The 21307-nt window shown below is 39.6% G+C and overlaps 2 protein-coding genes across 6 annotated transcripts in view; one reads left to right on the top strand and one right to left on the bottom strand.

The window, feature by feature from the left end:
* Nucleotides 1-1476: 1476 nt before the first annotated feature.
* Nucleotides 1477-5429, top strand: ANKRD37 (ankyrin repeat domain 37). Of its 2 annotated transcripts, XM_083631357.1 has the most exons (5): nt 1477-2095; nt 2326-2478; nt 2954-3045; nt 3761-3987; nt 5220-5429. In XM_083631357.1, the coding sequence occupies exons 1-5, from the start codon at nt 1748-1750 to the stop codon at nt 5222-5224; spliced, it is 825 nt and encodes a 274-aa protein (XP_083487483.1). In that variant the 5' UTR covers nt 1477-1747; the 3' UTR covers nt 5225-5429. The 2 variants fall into 2 exon arrangements, with proteins under 2 accessions (XP_083487483.1, XP_083487482.1); XM_083631356.1 differs by having other exon boundaries at nt 1478-2095; nt 3761-5429.
* The window catches only part of UFSP2 (UFM1 specific peptidase 2), a 27871-nt gene continuing 10281 nt past the window's right edge, over nt 3718-21307 (bottom strand). For all 4 annotated transcript variants that reach the window (XM_083631248.1, XM_083631249.1, XM_083631247.1 and 1 more), the window contains exons 6-12: nt 13119-13311; nt 11950-12096; nt 11214-11378; nt 10106-10230; nt 8746-8822; nt 6565-6689; nt 3718-6057 (exon numbers count right to left, since the gene is read on the bottom strand). In XM_083631248.1, the coding sequence (XP_083487374.1) occupies nt 5971-6057; nt 6565-6689; nt 8746-8822; nt 10106-10230; nt 11214-11378; nt 11950-12096; nt 13119-13311 (919 nt within the window). In that variant the 3' untranslated portion in view covers nt 3718-5970. The remainder of the gene's footprint in view (nt 6058-6564; nt 6690-8745; nt 8823-10105; nt 10231-11213; nt 11379-11949; nt 12097-13118; nt 13312-21307) is intronic.

Below are 21307 nucleotides of genomic sequence, written 5' to 3'. Positions count from 1 at the left end.
AAGAATAATCTCTGTTTACTTTGCTAATTGTTAAATATTTCTTTGCTTAACTCCCTTTTCTTAATAAACTCTTTATGCCGTCTATTGCCTTTAAGTCAGTACAGTGTGGTAGATGGATTACTGTGAACTGTAAACTGTCAATAGTATCTAGAGGTTTCTGAGAGATAACTCAAGTTCTTTGGTTTCTATTTGTAACCACCATTGCTATGCATAGATACTATTTATAAACTGAGCATTAAGCAATATGGTTTCCATTTATATGGTTCTAGATGTTTCCAGTTCTGTTGTTTACTTGTATGGACATATGTAATAATATACTTAGGCCAAGTCCGGCATAAGAAACACAAAGGGTAGCAAGAGCAGCTGTTATCCCAACCTAATGAGTTGGCTTGCGTGGATGAAAGATCCTGTGCTTGGCAACCATTGACTGTCTCTGGGGGTCAGAAAGCCCCCCCCCTTACTAATTCAGAATGAACTTATGTATGCATTTCCTCCACATGGGACACAAATAGCAACTTGAGGAAGCAGTAATTTAAAACCAGGAAAATGATGGGGGCGAAGAAAACCCCAGCTTCTCAGCCGACTAAGTTCCTGTTTACTGATCTTAGCCACATCTATAGTTTGGTTCTTAGCCATTAACCAGTTTGCAGCCTTAGGCAAGCCACTATTTATTTGTCTCCTAAATAACAGCACTCAGCTATGTCACCGGGCTGTTGTAAGGATTACTAGAGATAACATATATGAAGCAATTAGTTTTTAATCATTATTTTACTAGAACATGGACAAATATCAGTCCAAATTATTTTCTTGCTCACTACTTTCGCCTAGATCCTCTCAAATATTTGAGACACCAGCACTGAAGTAGTGAACCACTTTTACACTTTAGTATCTGCTCCATATGGAATTATTTGCTTCAAGTGTTTTCATGACCAATCACATTGTAAGACTTATTGCTTCACATCTTATAGAAACAGGCTGCAGTTTAAAGGCATTTAAATATAGAGCCTGTGGCTGATCATAGAACTTAAGATTCCCATTAGGCTGCCCAGCATAGCTTTATCCTTGGCTAACTGGTTCTAGCAGGAATAACTCCCAGCTCTCAAACCATTGAACTGATTACCATGAGGTCCTGAGCCCAATTCAGTGTTAGTCTTTAACCTTTGAGGCTGCAATCCTAAACACACTTGCTAATAAATGCTAAGCCCCACTGAACGCTCTTTAAAGAAACATGTCTATAACATTGAGCTATGAAATGATCTGGGTCCAGGATATCTGAAGAAGCACTCCCCCATAGGCTTTCTCATACCTTAAGAGAGGAGCTGCTATGGATGCCTCTTCATTCCGAGCTTTTGTGAGCAGTGACACCCAGCCAGCCAGCCTTCTTTGTGATAGCATCCACTCTTTTAAAGCACCTCACTAAGAGAGGCTCAGCTGGCTACCTCCTTCCCTATATCCTGGTAATTGATTATGGTGTTGCTTATTATTTTTTCTAGTGCCTTTATGGGTAGTTGACTGTTTTAATGCTTTGCAGCATTATCTTTTCTGGTTTCTGGCCTTATTTCTTTGCTTAAGTATCTCGAATGCATTTTGTCCAAGACCCACTTCAGAAGGAAATGTCAATACTTATTACAGAGGGATTGTTTTGCTTCCTGCCTTCTTCTCTGGAGGATGCTGCAAGGGGAGGGGGGCAGACTGCGGGTGGCTGAGTGTGTGGGTGTGTGATACGTGTCCAGCTGTACTGTGCTCCATGGCTGCCCCACCTGCCATAAGTCTTTCCTGCTCCCTCCCATCTCATAAGCATAGCAAACACAGGATGCATGGGGAAAGCAACAGCAGGAGCCAATCAGGACACAGCAAGGCGGGTCGAGTTGCATGTGCTCTTGTTTGTGTACGTGCAAAAGACAGCTCCCGGCAGAGAGGGCGGGATTGCAGCCAGAGTGTCTCTCTGTTCTTTAGCTGGCACTGCCAGTCTTGGGTTAGATTCACTGGACAGAGTAAAGCTGTGCTGGAAGTCAACCAATCCAACCACTTTTGCCGCAAGTATACTGGAGGAAGGCAAGAAGAAATAATGTTACTGTTGGATTGCAACACAGAGGTAATGCTTGGAAAGCCTTTGTTTTTAATGTGTTTTTAGATTTCTAGATGTTAATATTGCCAGTTAAACTCCCAGACTTTTAAGATCAATGAGAAGTCACACTTGTACAATGCAGCAAATGCTTCATCATTTTCATCATAATTTATTGGGAACCTTGGTTTTTGCTACTGAGGGGGTGGTAAATCACATCTAGGAACAATAAATGTTTCAAACATTTATCTGACTTGTAGGCTGATGGGCAGAGCCACCTTCTGGAAGCTGGGACTGAAGTGAATTTAGCTGCTGATGGATTTTGTCAGTCCCCAGCTCATCTGGCTGCTTGTGGAGGACATGCTTTCTTCCTACTTTGGCAACAGCAGACAGGAGCCAATCTGAACCAACAGGTATAAATTATGTTTTCTATTTTTCAGGAAGGCAGTCCGGTTCCAACAGACCCCATCCTCTTAAACAATAGCTGTCCATTCTAGTGTAACACTTAACACTACGAACAAGGTTGATGCAAAGCTAGATATGCTAGAATAATTTTGATAGTACTTCGGTTTAGCATATACTAGGTGCCATTGTATAGCAAAATGTTAAAAAATCACTATTTGCGGAGAGAATAAGTTTGGTTATAATGCACATATTTTCCCAGTGGGGCCCAATCCAGAGAACTGTGGGCTGTACGGATAATTCTGTTGCAGGAGTTGATCTTGGTTTGTTAATTGTGCCCTTAAAGATAAGGATTTTTGGATTGGAGATTGTGGCAATTTTAAGTAGTACAGCACTACGCTAGAAATCCCCACCACTTTTATAGTAACTGATTACAACCATTATGTACGGCTGTGCTTACAAAAGGAAACCTCTCTATTTATTCAGGACTGGATTGGGGAAGCTCCAATTCACAAGGCAGCTAAAGTTGGGAGTTTGGAGTGTCTCACTTTGCTAGTTGCCAGTCATGCTGACATTGAGTAAGTGTACAAATTCAATTACTAATCACATAATGTATCCAAACAAAGCTATGGTGTTTATATTGAGGAAATGTGAATGGAGATTTGAATATGAATCCTAAAGTTAGCAACAACAACAAAAATAGTTATTACTGATGTCTTTAGTTTTGTGAAGCAATGCAAGGAGAGGGGAATTATTACAGTAGAGTTATTTTGATTAATTAAAATATGCTGTACAAGTTCGAATTGCATTTTAATTTACGAATAATCACTTGCGCACAACTTTTACAATGGCCTTTGCGGTAAGTTTGGTAAAGGATGGAAATTTAGGTCCCGATACACTTTAGATATACTTAAGTCTTACTGAAATCAAGGGGGCTTAAAATTAGCTATGCCTAAATTTGTCATGTTGATTTCAACATAACAATCATGACCTTTAGTTAGATCAGAGCCATGTAGCTCTATCTTACACATTTAGCCAGAAGTAGGTCCTATTGGATTCAATGTAATTTATTCCCCCAAAACAATGCACAGGATTCCCAACTAAACTCATTGAGACCCACTTTTGGGTATTTACAGAATTGCACTGTTAAAAGTGTTTTAAAAATTCATAATAGTTCACTTAACACTTGTTATTTCGCTTTACTTTATCAATAATAATAATAATAATAATAATAATAATAATAAAAATAATTCAGTCCAATGTATTGATTTTGTTTTAATTCTCTTTTCTTAGCTTGCGCAATAAGAATGGTGAAACAGCAGAAGACCTTGCATGGACTTTTGGATTTTTGGACTGTGCACAGTTCCTCAGGAAAATGAAACACATTCAAAACAGGAAAGCAATAACACAGCTTAGTTACTCTCTGCATGATGACAGCTTGCTTAAAGACACAGAGGCAAGACAGAAACGAGCATATGAAAGCAAGAGATCCATAAGCAAAAAGAGGAGGAGATCAAATGGTATGGCATTTAGCTTTCACTAGACAACAGATACAAGGCAGCTTCTTCAAAGCACAATGTTTTATCTGACACAACTTCTATCTGATAAAAGATGTATCAAACAGGCACAGTGAAAATGGGCATATTCATTTGTATAGTAGGCTAGCTTACACACCCACACCCCTCTAACCTGGCAAGCAAGAAACCAGAGTTTAAGGGCATGTTCCAGCCATGCAAAAACACTCAAGTGGGGTGGGGTGGGGTAGAGATGAAGCACAACTGGTGTGATGTGTGGCCTGGAGAGAGCCCCAGGACCAGACAGGAAGGCCTGGAAAGCCACATTTGACCCCTGAGCCCAAGGTTTCTCACCCCTGCCCTAGGACACTTCAATCACAGTAGTGCAAGTACAAAATATATTTCAGATACTGTTAGTTATGCAGCCTAATCCTGAACAGGCTTACTCAGAAGCAAGCCCACTCGATTTTAGTGGAAATTCCTGGTAAGAGTGTTTAGTATTACTGTCCCAGTCTAGGAACCCTATCCGTCCTCCTTAAACAGCACCCATTTAAGATTACCTCCTCCAATGTGAGGAATACAGATTGCACACTTATATAACATTATATACTGAGTGTCATTTCCTCACCACACAGCAATATGCACTTAGAATTAAGGAGAAGGGCTCCTTCCAGGACAGGTAACAGGTATTTCACATATCTGCCTAGGCCTTCTCAACTCTCTTTTAAAGGCTACCGCAGCCTCTCTTGACATTTTGAGAACACAGCTCCAAACAATTTTTAAAAATGTTTACAGTTCATAGCCATATTATTGCGCTCTTATGCTGGTACTGTATACCTGGTCATCTCCACACATTTTAATTGGATGATTTGTTCTGTGTGTTCAAGTGTTGCTTTTTTTTTTGTTTTGTTAAAGTTCTAAAGGGATTTTTTTTATTTAAAAATTCTCTATGGTCATTATGTTGACTGCTTATATAAGTTGGAAAACTGACACAAAATGTTCTAAACAAAAAAGAAAGCTGTAACAACCCTGCCCTAGTGAATCTGTATGCAAGGGATGGGGGAAGAGCATCTAAGCTGCCAAAGGGAGTGGGAATAAGCAACTACCTCCCACAAAACTGATTTCTAAGACTGAGATATGCCAAGCTGAAACCGAGTGCTATGTATAGGTTAGCAAATGCTTAATTCGGATGCACGATTTATATATGAAATACAAATCTTCTCTTTGCATTTAAACAGAATAAAGATGAAGTCTTTGATGTCACGTGAAAGCCAATTACTGCAAGAAGACGTGTGAACACTAAGAACTTTACAAAGAAAGAAGTCTGCATCTCAAAACCAAATATTTTGAACAGTGCCTTCTAAGAAGGAGAATGGGTTGCTTCTTGAAGAAGATTTTAAAAAATATTAATTCCTGTATTCACACAATAAAATATATATATGTATAAATTGTGCCCTCTCTTTCTACCATCTATGCCCCAAGTAACTATGTGACATCTAGCACTGATTTTGTGATTGGTATTTTGTTCCTTTCACAACAAACGCTCCACATATATACACACAAACACACTCAAGGAGTGCAGAGGAACAAAGATGGTATATTAAAAATTAGCATTGTTATGAGGTCCCAAGATCCACTTTACAAATACCTTTAACCAGTGTTCAAACAGAGGACTAAAATGTACATGATTTTGTTGAGCAGTGTATACTCTGAACAGATATGTATAGGATTGCACTGTTAGGATCAGATTATAAATGCAGAAAAGCCAGCTATTAGGAAATAACAATGTTTAATAAACAGGTTTTATTTGAACCCCCCCCCCCATTATTTGGACTCTAATATATTGGATTAGCATATTTATTTTGACAGGTGGTGAGCAACATAATACTATGTTAAGGTAAAATAAATAATCACTGCTTAAGTGTGTTTGTGTACCTATATGTATTTACAGAACTTCTGGTAGTTCACCATGATCATCTAAATAGCCATTTAAATAGTTTTTGGTCGTTGAGGAAGACACAGGTTATAATAAGCATCTTTGTTCCAGAAATCTGGACCCTTCCATCCACACCAGCCCTGTATAGAAGAAAAAAATACACTGTTAAGTCTGTTGCTTCTAATAAAATACCTGGCATTTTAGTAAAATTGATATGAATGTCAGAAGTTTAGTTCTAATGATTCATACACACAAAGGATAACAAAACACCTCTTGGTTTATTCAGCTCTGTTGGGAATGTGCAGCAGGAAACCTTGGCTTGCAATTCCTCTTCTCTCCCCATCATGGCCAGATTGGAAACTTTTGCACCCACTTTTGATTAACTATTGTTTAAAATTATGTCTGAAGCCTAAATTGTAATTAATCTTAATCATGGCTTATTGCAACAAACCAGCTTCATAAACAATGGTTTGAAGATAGCTTGTTTCCAAACAAGATACAGTTACATCACCATTTGACAGGTAAAGATGAAGCAAAAAGTCATGGTTAATGATAGAGAAGTGAATCGCAGACTTTTTAAAACATGTCACAAAATGTTCCCTTTCAGTATTAACATATGCAGTTGGAATGTGATGGCAGAGTCTCACCTTTTCTAATATAATGTGCAGATCCTCTGCTCCGGTATAATGTGGGTCCAGGATCAGAAATCTTATGTGCCCTGTGATCTCATTCCATGCTACTCCTAATATTGTGTGAGCCAAGACTCCACCACCTGAATAGAGAAGAGGAGAGAAAGAAGATGGAGAGGTAAGACAGTACATTCAAAGACAAAATTATCATTTGCTAATCATACTTTTAAATGATCCTCCGAAGTCAAGAAGGAAATTTTCATTTCTGAACATCTAAAAGTCCATTCTAAAAGCCTTTTGTGGAAGTGCATGGTAGAAGAAAACTGGACAAAGGCGGAAAGAAGCCAAAATGGAACTGTGCAGGAAATAAGCTATTATAGATAAACATGCACAGGACTGAAAATAAAATGAGTTAACTGAGAAGGAATTCCAACTGTGTTCAATGGGGCTTACTCCTAAGTATATTTAGAATCGCACTCTGTTTTGTTTTCAGCAATATAACCACTCAAAACAACTGATAAGAAAACATCATGTATGATCCTTTAAAAAAAAAGTCTTTTCTAGAGGTTAGGAAGTCTAAATATATATATATACGCCCAAACAGTATGAAACATCTGCATAAAACAGGTGGTTTTTTTTAGTGTCAACAGCAAGTTGAGAACAATGTGCTGAAGAGATGAGAAAAGGAACAAGTGAACACTGCATTTTCTGTCTCTGGAGGCTGACATAAGAGCACATCAAGTGGGCAAGCATAGGCTAAAGCATAAAATTGTAAAAGCAGGTCCTTTATTTTATTGGATGTTATGTACACTATCCAGCTCATAAGTTGTGTTATCCCATTAGTGGGAATGGAAGTTGTGTTGTTCCACCATGTGAAGAGCACCACTCTTGTGATGTTCAAATTGGAGCTGAGAGAACTGAATCATTTCGCTCCCACTCCCTCTTCTACAAACTTGGACCTTGGAAACTGAATAGAATGTCTAAAATTACAGGAGACACCTTTGGCAGCTGATGTGGAAATCCTTTGAAAACATGCCTGGGTGCAGTACCTCTTTGCCACAGGTGCCATTTGTGAAAACATGGCAAGGAAGACATTCAAATCGTATGAATAATTAGAAGGTCACTTGGAAAGTAAGTTTAATTAAGCCCCATCTTATTTCTTAAGGTGGGACTTAATTAGACTTACTTTCCAAAGTAAGATGGGACAGAAACAACTAGTGGATGAAGGTCACCTACAGGGTGACCAACTAGTGGATGAAGGTCACCTACAGGGGCTCTTATCTTGCTTAAGACTCCAGAAGATCTTTTTTCATTAAGGAGCCGCACACGGGATAAAAAATAAAATCACAGGCCAGATGTTTCTTTACTGCTGTTAAGCCACTTCAAAGCTATCTAAAAAGCAAGATAAACAAAAGAAAGACCATGATTCACAATCATGTGGTGACAGAGGTTTTTGTTAAAGATTCCCGACAAGCTCTGTTTTTAAACACTGCATTCCTATGTGTGTTTACTCAGAAGAATGTCCAGTTGCGTCCAGTGGGGTTTGGTCCCAGAAAAGTGTGCATAGGATAGGACTGCAGTCTAAAAGAAGTTACTCAATTTATAGCTTCCCAGATTGGAAATCATTAAGTATATTCTGCAGACTTTAAAAACAATTGGGGAAAGAATATCCTTTTTCAGTTTCTAAGTTAAGGTCATTATTGTGAATAATAGATTTCTTAGACAGTAAGGACCAGCAAAAACATATCTCAGGAATAGCTTAGATGTTCTTTGGAAATGGAACACTGAACTAATAGACTCAACATGTCAGTAGTAAAAAAAAACTTGCCACAGAAATAGCTTTACATTCTGAGCCGTGTGTTCCAAATTCTCACGATACAGCAATTCCCAAGACTGTATCACCTCAAATTGCAAATAGAGGATCACATGACTGAAAGGTGTCCATTTATAAAAAGGAAAATGTTGGTAGAAGCAGCTTTTCCTGGATGTGCTATTTTCTCCCGGGAAAAATAGTTGCAGAACATTCAAACATTTAACAAGCAATCCCTTATCTGTGTGCTAAAGTTGCACAGTCCCAAGATAGAGGTTAAGAAAGTAACCAGAATCTCCAAAGCCAACACATTGCTTTTAAAGGGTCAGTAGCATATTTAGAATAGAAAAGTTGGGATAATGTGGTTTGGGTGGTATTTAAAATCTTACCAATCATCACTGGTGTTCCCTCAGTCTTGAAATGATTAGCAAGTTCTCTTCCCTGAGAAGCCAGCTCAGACCCTTGGCTAGAAGAAAAAGTTGTCATCGTTTTCAGCTAGTGCTTAAATTGGGGGTGGGGTGTTCATGAAAGCCACAAGTTCCAATCCATTATATTCCTCACAATCATGCACACAACAGCCTGCTAAAAACAGTAACATCACAAAAGGCTGAGCCCCCCCTGCCTCCCCCCTGACCTGTGTTTTGAGCATTGCTTTCAGCAGTACTCATCTAAGGTGTGTTGCAATGCATTCCCCTGAAAACACGATAGTCAGAACTACTGGTAATGTGTAAGTTGCAGCATTCTCAGTTGAAAAAAAAAACACCTCATTTTAAGTACTTCAACAAATGAATGGTATACTGGACTTTCCTATTTTCATTAGAGAAGTATTGGAAGGAATGATATTGGCATTGCCACCTATGACAAATAGTTACCAAGCTTTATCTTTTTTCAATATATTCTTCATGAAACTATACAGCATACAGGTCAGTGTATTAAGCTGCACTCTTCATAACACAAATTAGGAACTTATATAGCTTGGTTTTTCTCTTTGCAATCACTTAAAACAGCACATAGACTACACATTAAAGGGAAATCTCCAAGGTGCTCTACATCTGTTATAAAAACATCATTGCTGGTAAAATCTAAAGCAAACTGTATGCTGCTTCTAACAGTGACAGAAAATAACATTAGGATATTTTTTTTACCTAGAAACTGAAATCAATTTTACAAAGGTTATAGTATTATATCAGTGGTAAAAATGTTGTGTTTGATCTAGAATGAAATTACTATTGAATAAAATGTCCTGTCTTTAATTCCATTTTAGAGTTGACCACCGTAAACAAAATAATCCAGAATCAATATATTTTTACAGTCTCTTGATAATGAACATAATGGTCACTAAATGACAAGATATCCAATCGCTATCCACTCAGGTGCTGACTGCTTCTTTTTGTTAACATGGAATCTGGTGCCTTATCTGTCATTTAATGGTGTATTCTATGATTTGTGCTTTGGTATTGTGGCTCATCCTCTGAGGCACTTGTTTCTTCACCTGATTCTTGAGCCATCTTGGTTTTGTTAGAAATCAGGAACAGAGGAAGCTACCATACACTGAGTCAGACCATTGATCCATCTAGTTCAGTATTGTTTACACTTCCTGGTAGCAGCTCTTCGGGGTTTCAAGAAGCAGTTAATTCCCAGCTTTACCTAGAGATGCTGGGGATTAAAGCTGGAACATTTTGCATGCAAATCATGTGTTCTGCCACTGAGCTGCAGCCCTTCCTCAGTTTTCCCTGTGAGCATTCTTACCTGACGAAGAGTATTTTTGAAGTTATCCCTAGGAGTTGGTTCAGTACAAGCTGCACTTCGATAGAACCAATCCATTGGCGTGATCCAACAAATCCTGGTTGCTTGTCTCCAACATCAACTAGAGCCTTTGGAACCACCACAAATGAAAATACAAAAGTAACAAGTCATTTGTACAATAACTGTAATAATAATAATAATATTTACTGTATACTACTATTTTAAATGGGATGCGGGTGGTGCTGTGGGTTAAACCACAGAGCCTAGGACTTGCCGATCAGAAGGTCAGCGGTTTGAATCTCCGTGACGGTGTGAGCTCCCGTTGCTCGGTCCCTGCTCCTGCCAACCTAGCAGTTCGAAAGCACGTCAAAGTGCAAGTATATAAATAGGTACCGCTCCGGCGGGAAGGTAAATGGCGTTTCTGTGTGCTGCTCTGATTCGCCAGAAGCGGCTTAGTCATGCTGGCCACATGATCCGGAAGCTGTACGCCGCCTCCCTCGGCCAGTAAAGCGAGATGAGTGCCGCAACCCCAGAGTCGGTCACGACTGGACCTAATGGTCAGGGGTCCCCTTACCTTTACTATTTTAAATCTGGTTTATTAGAAACGGGGTAAAGAGGGGGAAGTATTTATCTTTACAAAATTGAATAATTATTCATCACAATTGATACGCAATTTTATTAACGTTAGGTGTGCTGTGGAAAAAGCATATTAGGCTAAAATTGACTTAAGATGTTACATCTGACAACAAAAATGTCCCTGCCATAATAAAGTTTACTTTTAGCCAGTATATGATAAATATCAAAATAGAAAATGTATAGAACTGTAATTTTAGGTTAAATTAGGTCCTTCTGCCCAACATGGTGTATGCAGGAGCCTTTTATCATGTGTGTCCATTTCCAATCTAATGTGGAATGCAGACACAGGTTTGCCAGCTCAGTGCTGCAGTGATGGGGCACAAACATAAAGTGTAGCACTCAATCATTCAAAATGCAAGCTTCAGAAATGTCAAACCGCATATAGTCTGGTAAGTGTAGGTGGGCTATCCCAAACATACAATTCCACTGGGAGCTGTTGTTTTTCAAGGAACCCAAACCTGGAAGTCTTCAGTACCTGTTGGATTTCCTTGTGTGTTGGTATTGATCGGTCCATGTATCCCTGATGCCTGAACCATGAGCATATAGTCTGTAGAGACCGATAGGCACAGCCCCAGCCATTATCATCAATACGATCCTGCATGTAATGATGGTAACTATATGTGCCATATACCACATACACCTGGGTAGGAAAGAAAAAGCACATTGTAGTCCTGCATGTCAGGTTCAGAATATTATTATAATAGTAATTTTGTATTTCAAATTGGTATTTTTATTACTATTACTAATTTTATTAAAAGTATTTTTATTAAAGATTTCTGGGGGCCGTAAAAACCAACAACAATATGCTACTAAAGGGAAAAAGGATGGAGAGCCAACAGGAAAGCAAGCAGAATCAGGTAGTAGTTCTTCATAATTGTGTCATAAAATGTTTAATGGCCATGTGGAACAGCCATTGAGAAAGAAGTCTGGGGAGAGGTGTCTAAGAGCAGCTAGTCCCATCGTGTGTTCTGTGCTGTCTCCCCTCTCCTTTCAATACTGCCAGTATATTTCCCAGTAGAAGACAGTGAATTTGTCTGCAAATTAGGGGACTGGAACTAGGATACTGCTAAGTATGCATGCACTAGGAAGAACCATCGATGTCAAAATGTTAACTGAAATTCCCAAGAAGAGCCTCCCAGTTCTCTTGCAATGCATATGTACCTGTTTCTTTATTGGGCCATTAGATGAGAGCAAGTACAAATGAAACTCACCATCCCAGACTCTATACCAGGTGGGTTGAGATGTACATGTGGGTTCCTGAGATATCCATCTTTGAATGGTTCATCTGGAAAATGATAGGCATTAGCCCTTCGGAAATAAGGTCTGTCAAACGGTAGATTAAACCGTCTATGTAATTCCTAAAAGCAAGGTAAAAATGAGAGAGAGTGTATCCACAGGAAACAGAAAAGCCTTTGCAGATTTCAAGCCATCAAGCTCTACCCAGATTCTCTGAAGGAAGAACCAGATGGTGTGAGAGATGTGCGGACGACACAGAATCCAGTAACCTAGCATTTCTTCTTTCTCTTTGCCTGGATAATATGTAGAGGGGAAAAAACATGTGGCAGCATCACGCTCCAACTTTCTCTCACCCCACAAAAGCATCCCATGAAATAGCACAGGAAAAGGGAAAGCTTGGAATTTGATGACATCACATTACATCCTTCATTTCTGTGCATGTTACCAGAGGAGGGAGCAATGCTGCACTACAGCTTTTGGCAGTAGCCACACACACATATCACAATGTCTGGCTTTGTTTGTACTGAGTGCCCAGCACACACTATAAGGAATCCCTGTGCAAATACAGAGCAATTTGTATATAGAAAAGACACACCCACTCTCCTCAGGCCACACCCCCACCAGATGTGCACCATACATTCCTTGAAGACTTTTGCCTGGCTGAAAGGTCTCCTGCATAATTCCTCTTGCTTAACTGGATGGAGGTTGGAGAAGCAAACTGATTTCTGCATGGCTGTGAGGTAGCCTATTTTACAAAGGTAAGCACCTGAGCACCTGAGTTATATCCACTTGATCCACTCACTTTGGACATACCCAGCATCAGCATGCAGCCCAAGGAAGGTTTCCTATGGAGGGATGTGACCTTCAAGCTGAAAACAGTCCCCCACTCTTGTGCTATTTTAAAAATATCATAGTCGGAAAAACAGTATACATCATAATCTGTATGGCAGTAGACATAGGTCTACAGTAGACACGTGATAGTAATGAACTTCAGTACATAGAACCTAACATAACTTTTTAAAGGCCAGTTTAGTTTAATAAAGGGAACTATACATTACTTTTATTAATAACTATATAATGTAAAACTATTAACTATGCCGTGTTTTAGTCATCACCATCCAAACAATCTTTCAACATAAGGTACCTGTCTGTAAGTCTCCAATTGCTGATCAGAAACGCCTGTAGGATATGAGACTGTTACAAGGTGGTTTTTCCCTGGCAGCATGAAATGAAATTGTTCAGGCACCACAACAGTTGTTCCTCTCATATATTTCAAAATGCACTTTTCCATATCAGTTAGCTGTGTATGAATCGCATTCACCAGGAGACTTCGTACACTGCAAGATATTGATGAAACTATTTAGGAACACCAGAAAATCAGAATTACTTTCTTACTCTCAAACTATGTGTATTCTTCAAGAGATGGAGAAAAAGTCCCAAAATAAGCTGCTTTGCTACACTTTATACGTACAGTTGTATCTATACTGGGGTTAATGAGAATTGACTGGTGAGTGTGCATATGTGAAAGGAGGCATGGAGAATGTGCGCAAGATGACAGAATTGCGGACTTCCGGTTAGCGCCAGCGCTTAATGGCGGATCTCACCCGGAGCTCCGGGAGAGATCTGCTTCGTGGGTTCGGGTCCTGTCAGCTACGGCAAAGCGGGGGCCCTTAAAAATCACAGGCGCGTTGCCTGTGAACCGGAGACTCGGCGGGCACCTTTGCGCCCCCCCGATGCTGTGAAATAGCCTTTTTAAAGGCTGCGGAGCAGCGGAGGGGTTTTGGAGCGGTGCTGAGAGTCGTCTTCACCCAGCCTGCGAAGCGAAGCCGCGTCGCCATTAGCGGAGAGCACTGATTTCTTCCGGTGAAATTGGATTAAAAGAACAACTATCCGTGAGTAGGATTGACCGCTAAAATATAATTGGACTCTAAAAGTAAAGAAATTGGGCACCGAGACGGACAAGCACTAAAAAGGAAGTCTGCTTTCCGTTCTGTAGCAAGATCAAAGCGAAAGGCACTCTAGCTGTAACTGCTTGAGAGGAAATTTGTGGGAATTAAGAAATCCACCACCAAAGCAAAGAACTCCCTCCCCGAAGGCAGGAGGGGGGGGGGAGAAGATTTTAAAGTGTTTCCCTGCTAATTTAAAAGAATTGAATTAAGTACCGCTGCTCTTATACCTGGGATCGGACTGCCGGAGAAAAGGAACCGGCTAAGGACTGTTGCTATAAGAAGGCTAAAAAGTATCTTTAATTGACTTTGGCTACTCCCAACTTGAAACATTTATTTTGCTGCATTGTAAAGTTACTTACAGGACATTATTGATTGGGATCCCCTTGAAAGAGAAAAGAATAATTGGAAGGGACTAGGAAAATTTTTGTTATTTTTTTGAAGAGTGTGGGACTATTTTGAGAAGTAAAGAATTGACTCTACGCCCTCTAGAGGACTTACAAATTGTTTCAGCAACAAGTGGAGTTTAAAATCTGAGAACTTTTGTTTGATAGCTCAAAAGTGTGGGAATGACCTTGACTAAAAGACTTTGTTATGGCAGATGGTAAAGAGAAAGGGGATTTACAAGAAACAACCTTGAGATCTGGCAGACAATACAAAATTGACCCTTCCATGCAAAGAAGGGCTTCTGTAATAGGAGCCTCTGGAACTACAGTTGTTGCAAAGTCAAAAGTGAAAGCAATGTCTACAGAAGAATCATTTGCTAAGGTACTGGAGAAGATAAATGACTCTTTGGAGGAATTAAAAAAGCAAGGCGCAGAGACTAAACTACAAGTTGCTGAAACTAAAGTACAAGTTGCTGAAACAAATAAAAAAATTGAAGAAATCTCTGGGAAAATTGACTTAAATACAAAAAGTATAACTGACCTTGGGAACAAAGTGAACTCAAATGCAGAAGCAATTGGGAAATTATTGGAAGATTCATCTACAACACGAAAGATAGCCGAGGAAGCTAAGGAAATTGCAACTGCTGCGGAGGAAAAATTTCCACCAGTTTACAAGAAACTGGATGAGTATGAGTTGGCACTCTCTATGCAGGATATGCAACGTAAGGAGAGGAATTTAAGGATTAGACTTGTGCCGGAAAAGGAAGGAGACAACTTGGTGGACTATTTGACAAAAGAATTTTCTGATTTTTGGAAGCAGGAGTTGGAGAAAGAAGATTTCAAGATAGAAAGTGCATTTAGATTGGGAACAAGGCAGAAGAAGAATCGACCCAGAGATTGTCTTATAACTCTAAGATCAAAGGAGGAGCGAGATAAAATACTGAACCTGCATTACCAAACAACCCTTCGAATTGAAGACTTTTATATTGAGATCTTTAAAGACATTCCTAAGAGTATCTTGGACGCAAGAGGACATTATAAGGACCTGGTGATACTGCTGAAAAGGAACTACATACCATTCAGGTGGGAGTTTCCCCAAGGCTTGTCTTTTAAATACAAGGGGAAGAAGAGAAGAATAAAGACTGTGAGTGATAAAGACAAGTTCCTGGGAGAACACGAAGAAGACCTACAGAAAGAGACATTTCCAGGACAAGGGCATCCGTCACTGGACACGGACACGGTACCACCGACAGACGAGGAACAAAAACAGGGAGCTGTAGGAGGAAGGAGTAAATAATCCCATCATGGCTCTGCAACTTCTAACCTGGAATTGTAACGGTTTGAACATTCCCAGAAAGAGAAAAAATATATTTCATGCCTTAAAGAAAGACCAACTGGACTTGATTTGTCTACAAGAGACTCATGTGACAAGAGCACATAGAAAATTATTAATAAATAAAAGACTGGGACAGGAATTTATATCCTCAGACAGAGTAAAAAAGAGAGGAGTGGTGATCTATGCAAAAGAAAAGTTGCAACCGAAACAAATTTTTAAAGATGATCAAGGAAGATATTTGGCAATTGAAATTCAATCCCAAGGAGAGAAGTACTTGATAGTGGGAATCTACGCACCAAATGAAGGGAAAGCTGAATTCTTTAAGAAGTTGCATGAAATCTTGATGGACCATATGGATTACAACTTAATTTTGATGGGAGATATGAATGGAGTAGTTTCAACAAATATGGACAAAGCACAAAGACAGGTAATAACAAAAGATGGAAGACTACCAAAGACTTTTTTTGAAATGACTGACAATATGGACTTGATTGATATTTGGAGAACAAAACACCCATTAGAAAGAGAAGGAACCTTCTTTTCTGAAGCCAAAATGACATGGACAAGGATTGACCAAATTTGGGTGACTAGCAGTATGGCGCCGAACATAAAAAAAGTAGAAATCTGCCCAAAAACTTTCTCCGACCATAATGCAGTAAAGATGGTGATGAGGCAAACAACAACTGGTTCCTTCAGATGGAGAATGAATGACACCTTATTCAGAGATGAGGAGATCTGCAAGAAGGCCCAAAAAACTTTGAAAGACTACTTTGAAATCAACTTAAGGTCTAAAGTAGAAAAAAGAATAGTATGGGACGCAAGCAAAGCCGTGATGAGAGGGTTTTTGATTCAGCAAAATACTTTAAAGAAAAGAAAGCAAAATGAGAAGAAGGAGAGAATTTTGGAAAAGATAAAAGAAGGGGAAAAACAATTAAGATCGAAGCCAAAATCCCAAGAGATTTTAAGAGAAATTAAATTTCATCAAACACAATATATGGAACTGATGAACCAAGAATTAGAGTGGAAAATTAAACAAATGAGACAAAAGACTTTTGAATCTGCTGACAAATGTGGTAAGTTATTGGCTTGGCAAATAAAGAAGAGACAAAAACTCAACACGGTGACAAATATAGAGGTGGAAGGAAAGAATATAAGCAACCCAGCGGAAATCAGGAACTTCCACAGTGGGTAGCTCCGGAGGCGGCGCGACCGGTAATGGCTGCCTTCTCCGAGTAAGGAGAAGGGAGCTCCGCTGTAAACGGGTCGTCCGCTACGGCGAAGCGGAGACCCATTCAGGAAAACCACAGGTGGCAGAAGCCTGTGGTCTCGGGACCCGGCGGGCGCCAGAAGCAGCCCCCAAAACGTTGAAGGGACCCCGTAAGGGGCTCCGGATCGCGGAGGGGGTAGCGGCGCTGTGGGTCGTTGCGCAAACAGCGAAGTGAAGCCGCATTGCTGTTGCCGGTCAGCGCTGTCCTTTCTTCCTGCAACTTTTCTGAACTTTGGAAACTACTACCCGTGAGTAAATTTGGACATTGAAAACTTTCTGAAACTTTTGTCAACTTTCTGAAACTTTTTGAGAACTTTATGAAACTTTTAAAACTTTTTTAAAAAAGTTGAAATTTGGCTGAAAACGGAGTGAAGATAAGCAGGAAGCCCATCTCCCGCTATACTGAACTTTAAGCAAAGAGCAGGAGGAGTGGAGACAAAAAGTTATGCGTTAACTAAATGCTGGCACCCTGTTAAAGCAGTTTTCTGAGTGAAAGACTTTGAGCTATTGACTTTTGCTGGTTATATTCGGGGTGCACTGATATCCTTCTTCTGTGGCACCAGTGGATTATAAAATAAATAAGAATCTCTGGTGCTGGAGCTGCCTGGATGAGCACCAGTTTGCAACTTTGGATACATTGAATTCAGATTTTGAAACATTCTGAGTTGGAACTGGATACTTTGAAACTGTTGCAGTCAAGGCACTGTAAGAAACACTGTTTTGCTTTAAGTTTTACTCTGCTAAAAATAATACATTGTGGAGGCGATAGACATGGATTTAAATTTATAAGTCCAACTTGGATTTGATCTTTTCCCTGAAGACGTATTAAGCTTCCTCTAGAGGATTTTGGACTTATAGCAGTGACTTTGTTTTACTTTCCCTTTCCCGGCCTCTGTTTGACTATTGCATCTGGGACTCTGCTTTCTCATGGGAACAACTTGGATTGACCTTGGATTACAGATAACTTTGGAATGAGTGGCGCAAGGAGAAGAGGAAGGACTAAACAAACAACTCTAACTTTATCTGCAGCCTCACAGCGTAGATCTTCTGTGCCGGCCTTGCCTTCCACTTTGCCTCCAGACATAGAGGCGGCCTCCCTAATACAGGCAGGGGAGGGTGAGACAGAGGAGCTGCACCTGGGAGATATGGCTTCAGGGACAAGTAGCTCTGTCTTGGAGAAAATTTTGGAGAAACTGGAGGCTCTGGACAAGAAGGCTGATTTGCATACAGCTAAAATTGAACAGAACACAGAAAGCTTGAATAAGCTGACTGGACAAGTTGCACAGAATGCCCAGTCTATTGGAGAATTAAAGGAGGCTGTAGGTGAAAATCGTAAACTGGCTGAAGATACTAGTCAAAGATTGGAAGAACTTGAGAAAGAAGTAAGACCACTCAGCAAACAAGTTGGAGAACATCAGATTTACTTTTTGATGACAGAACTGCGAAACAGGGAGACCAACTTGAGGATACGGTCAATACCAGAGGTGGAAGAAGATAATTTTATTGAATTTCTAACTAAGGAATTTGCCAAGTTTTGGAAGTTAGAGGAAAAAGACTTTAAAATTGTATCTGCTTTCAGGCTTGGCAGAGTCAGAAGGACAGAGAAGCCCAGAGATTGTTTGATAACACTGAGATCAAAGGAGGAAAGGGACAAGATTTTGGGCCTGCACTACGAAAAGTCACTAGACATTTTGGGCAAGAGAATTGAAATCTACAAGGACATTCCTAAGCAGTTGCTGGACCTTAGATCTAACTACACGGAATTGGCAAGACTGTTGAGAAGCAACGCAATTATCTTCAGGTGGGAGTTTCCACAAGGATTATCCTTTACCTACAGAGGGAGAAAGATCAAAATCAAAACAGTGGAAGATAGAGACAAGTTTTTGGGAGCACACGGAGAAGACCTCCACAAAGGACTTGGATTGCCAGCGCCAGAACTTCCAGGGGAGCCCGCCCCCTCGGATCCTCAAGGACCGGAGAACAAGGTACCACCCCAGAAAGAATAACCAGATTTATCCAGGATGTCTCTGCAGCTTTTGAGTTGGAACATAAATGGCTGTAACAGTCCCGAAAAAAGGTCTAAAATTTTTCATATTCTAAAAAAGGAACAATTGGACATTATATGCTTACAAGAAACACATGTGATTAGGCTTCATAGAAAGGTGTTAATAAATAAAAGGCTTGGTCAAGAATTTATATCATCGGATACAGTTAAAAAGAGAGGTGTAGTGATCTATGCAAAAGAGAGCCTTTCACCAAAATTTCTCTTTAAAGATGAAAGTGGAAGAATCCTCGCAATAGAAGTACAGTATCAAGGAGAAAAAATTTTGATATTAGGAATTTATGCTCCAAATGAGGGAAAATCGGATTTTTATAAGAAGTTGCACGAGATCATGCTGGATTATCTGGATTACAACAACGTCATCATGATGGGGGACATGAACGGGGTCGTATCAACAAATATGGATAAGTCACAGAACCAGAACATTACTAAAGAGGGAAGACTACCTAAGACCTTTTTTGAAATGACTGACAATATGGACTGGGTTGACATCTGGAGAGTTAGAAACCCCCTGGGAAGAGAAGGAACATTCTTTTCTGAAGCTCAACTGACTTGGACACGAATCGACCAAATATGGATAACTAGAAGTCTGGCACCTAAGGTGAGGAAGGTGGAAATCTGCCCCAAAACATGCTCCGACCATAACGCCTTGAGAATGGATATGACATTGATCCCAATCGGCTCCTTTAGATGGAAGATGAATGATGGCCTGTTTAGAGATCAAAGAATTGTAAAGAAGGCCCAAAAAACCTTAAAGGACTATTTTGAGATTAATTTGAACACTACGGTGGAAAAAAGAACTATCTGGGATGCAAGTAAAGCTGTGATGAGAGGGTTCTTGATTCAACAGAATTCTTTAAAGAAAAGACTGCAAAATGAAAAGAAAGATAAAATTCTGGAAAGTATCAAAGAGTTGGAGAAGAAGTTAAGATCTAACCCGAAGTCCCAACCGATTCTGAGAGAAATTAAACTTTATCAGGCGCAATATTCCAAGCTGATAAATCAGGAAATAGAATGGAAGATTAAAACAATGAAACAAAAAACTTTTGAATCGGCAAATAAATGTGGGAAACTGCTAGCTTGGCAGTTGAAAAGGAGACAAAGATTAAATACAGTAACAAACTTAGAGGTTGAAGGAAGGAACATTCAGAACCCGGGAGAGATTAGAAAGTGCTTCCAGAGGTATTTTAAAAAGCTATATACTCAAGGGCCACAAGATGAAATAGAGATTACACAATTTTTGGAGAGAAATGGATTAGCAAAGCTGTCAGAAGAAAATAGAACAATTTTAAATGGCAAAATAACACGACAAGAGATTGAACAGGCCATCCTGAGTCTGAAACAGGGCAAATCACCAGGGCCAGATGGACTGACCTCTAACTACTACAAGACATTGAAGGATTATTTGATACAACCTTTGTTGGAGGTCAGTAATGAAATAATGGAGGGGAAGAAGGCGCCTGAATCGTGGAAAGAAGCATTTATCACATTGATTCCAAAGTCAGAAACTGAAAAGACACAACTCAAGAATTACCGTCCCATCTCCCTTTTAAATGTGGATTACAAAATATTTGCAGATGTCTTGGCACGAAGATTTAAGAAAGTTTTAAGTGAGATAATCCATAAAGATCAGGCAGGCTTTCTCCCGGGCAGACATATGTTTACTAACACAAGGAACATTATAGACATATTGGAACTTTTACAAACAAACATAAACACTAAAGCAGTTTTAATTTTTATAGACGCGGAGAAAGCCTTTGACAACATTTCTTGGAAATTTATGAAGGGGAATTTAAAAGAAATGGGAGTGGGACGGGGGTTTGAGAACGGGATTGAGGCAATATATTCAGAACAAAAGGCTAAACTGATAGTTAACAATGTGGTTACAGAAGAGTTTAAAATTGAAAAAGGTACACGACAAGGCTGCCCGATTTCCCCATTACTGTTTATTTCGGTTCTGGAAGTGCTCCTGAATATGATTAGGGGGGACCGGTTGGTGGAAGGGATTCAGGTCGGAGCGAAACAATATAAACTTAAAGCTTTTGCAGATGACCTAGTTCTGACATTACAGGAGCCGGAGTCTAGTTTGAAAAGAGTACTACAACTGATTCAAAACTTTGGTCGAGTGGCAGGATTTAAGTTAAATAAGCAAAAAACTAAAGTTTTGGGGAAAAACGTGACAGATATTGAGTTGGAACAGCTTCAGAAAGAGACAGAACTAAATGTGGTTAAAAAAGTTAAATACCTAGGGGTAAACATAACAGCAAAAAATCTGAGTTTATTTAAAGATAATTATGAAAAATGTTGGTCAGAGATTAAGAGAGACTTGGATAGTT

The sequence above is a fragment of the Podarcis filfolensis genome, assembly GCF_964270895.1.
Source record: "Podarcis filfolensis genome assembly, chromosome: 9".
NCBI classification, from domain to species: Eukaryota; Metazoa; Chordata; class Lepidosauria; order Squamata; family Lacertidae; genus Podarcis; species Podarcis filfolensis.
The sequence above is the reverse complement of the archived record's forward strand: the minus strand, read 5'-3'. Positions and strand labels throughout refer to the sequence as shown.

Coding starts and splice junctions, on each gene's coding strand:
- ANKRD37 (XM_083631356.1), top strand. CDS start 1,748: ATGGCTGCCCCACCTGCCATAAGTCTTTCCTGCTCCCTCCCATCTCAT. Junction 2,096..2,325: donor TGTTGGATTGCAACACAGAG/GTAATGCTTGGA, acceptor TCTGACTTGTAG/GCTGATGGGCAGAGCCACCT. Junction 2,479..2,953: donor GAGCCAATCTGAACCAACAG/GTATAAATTATG, acceptor CTATTTATTCAG/GACTGGATTGGGGAAGCTCC.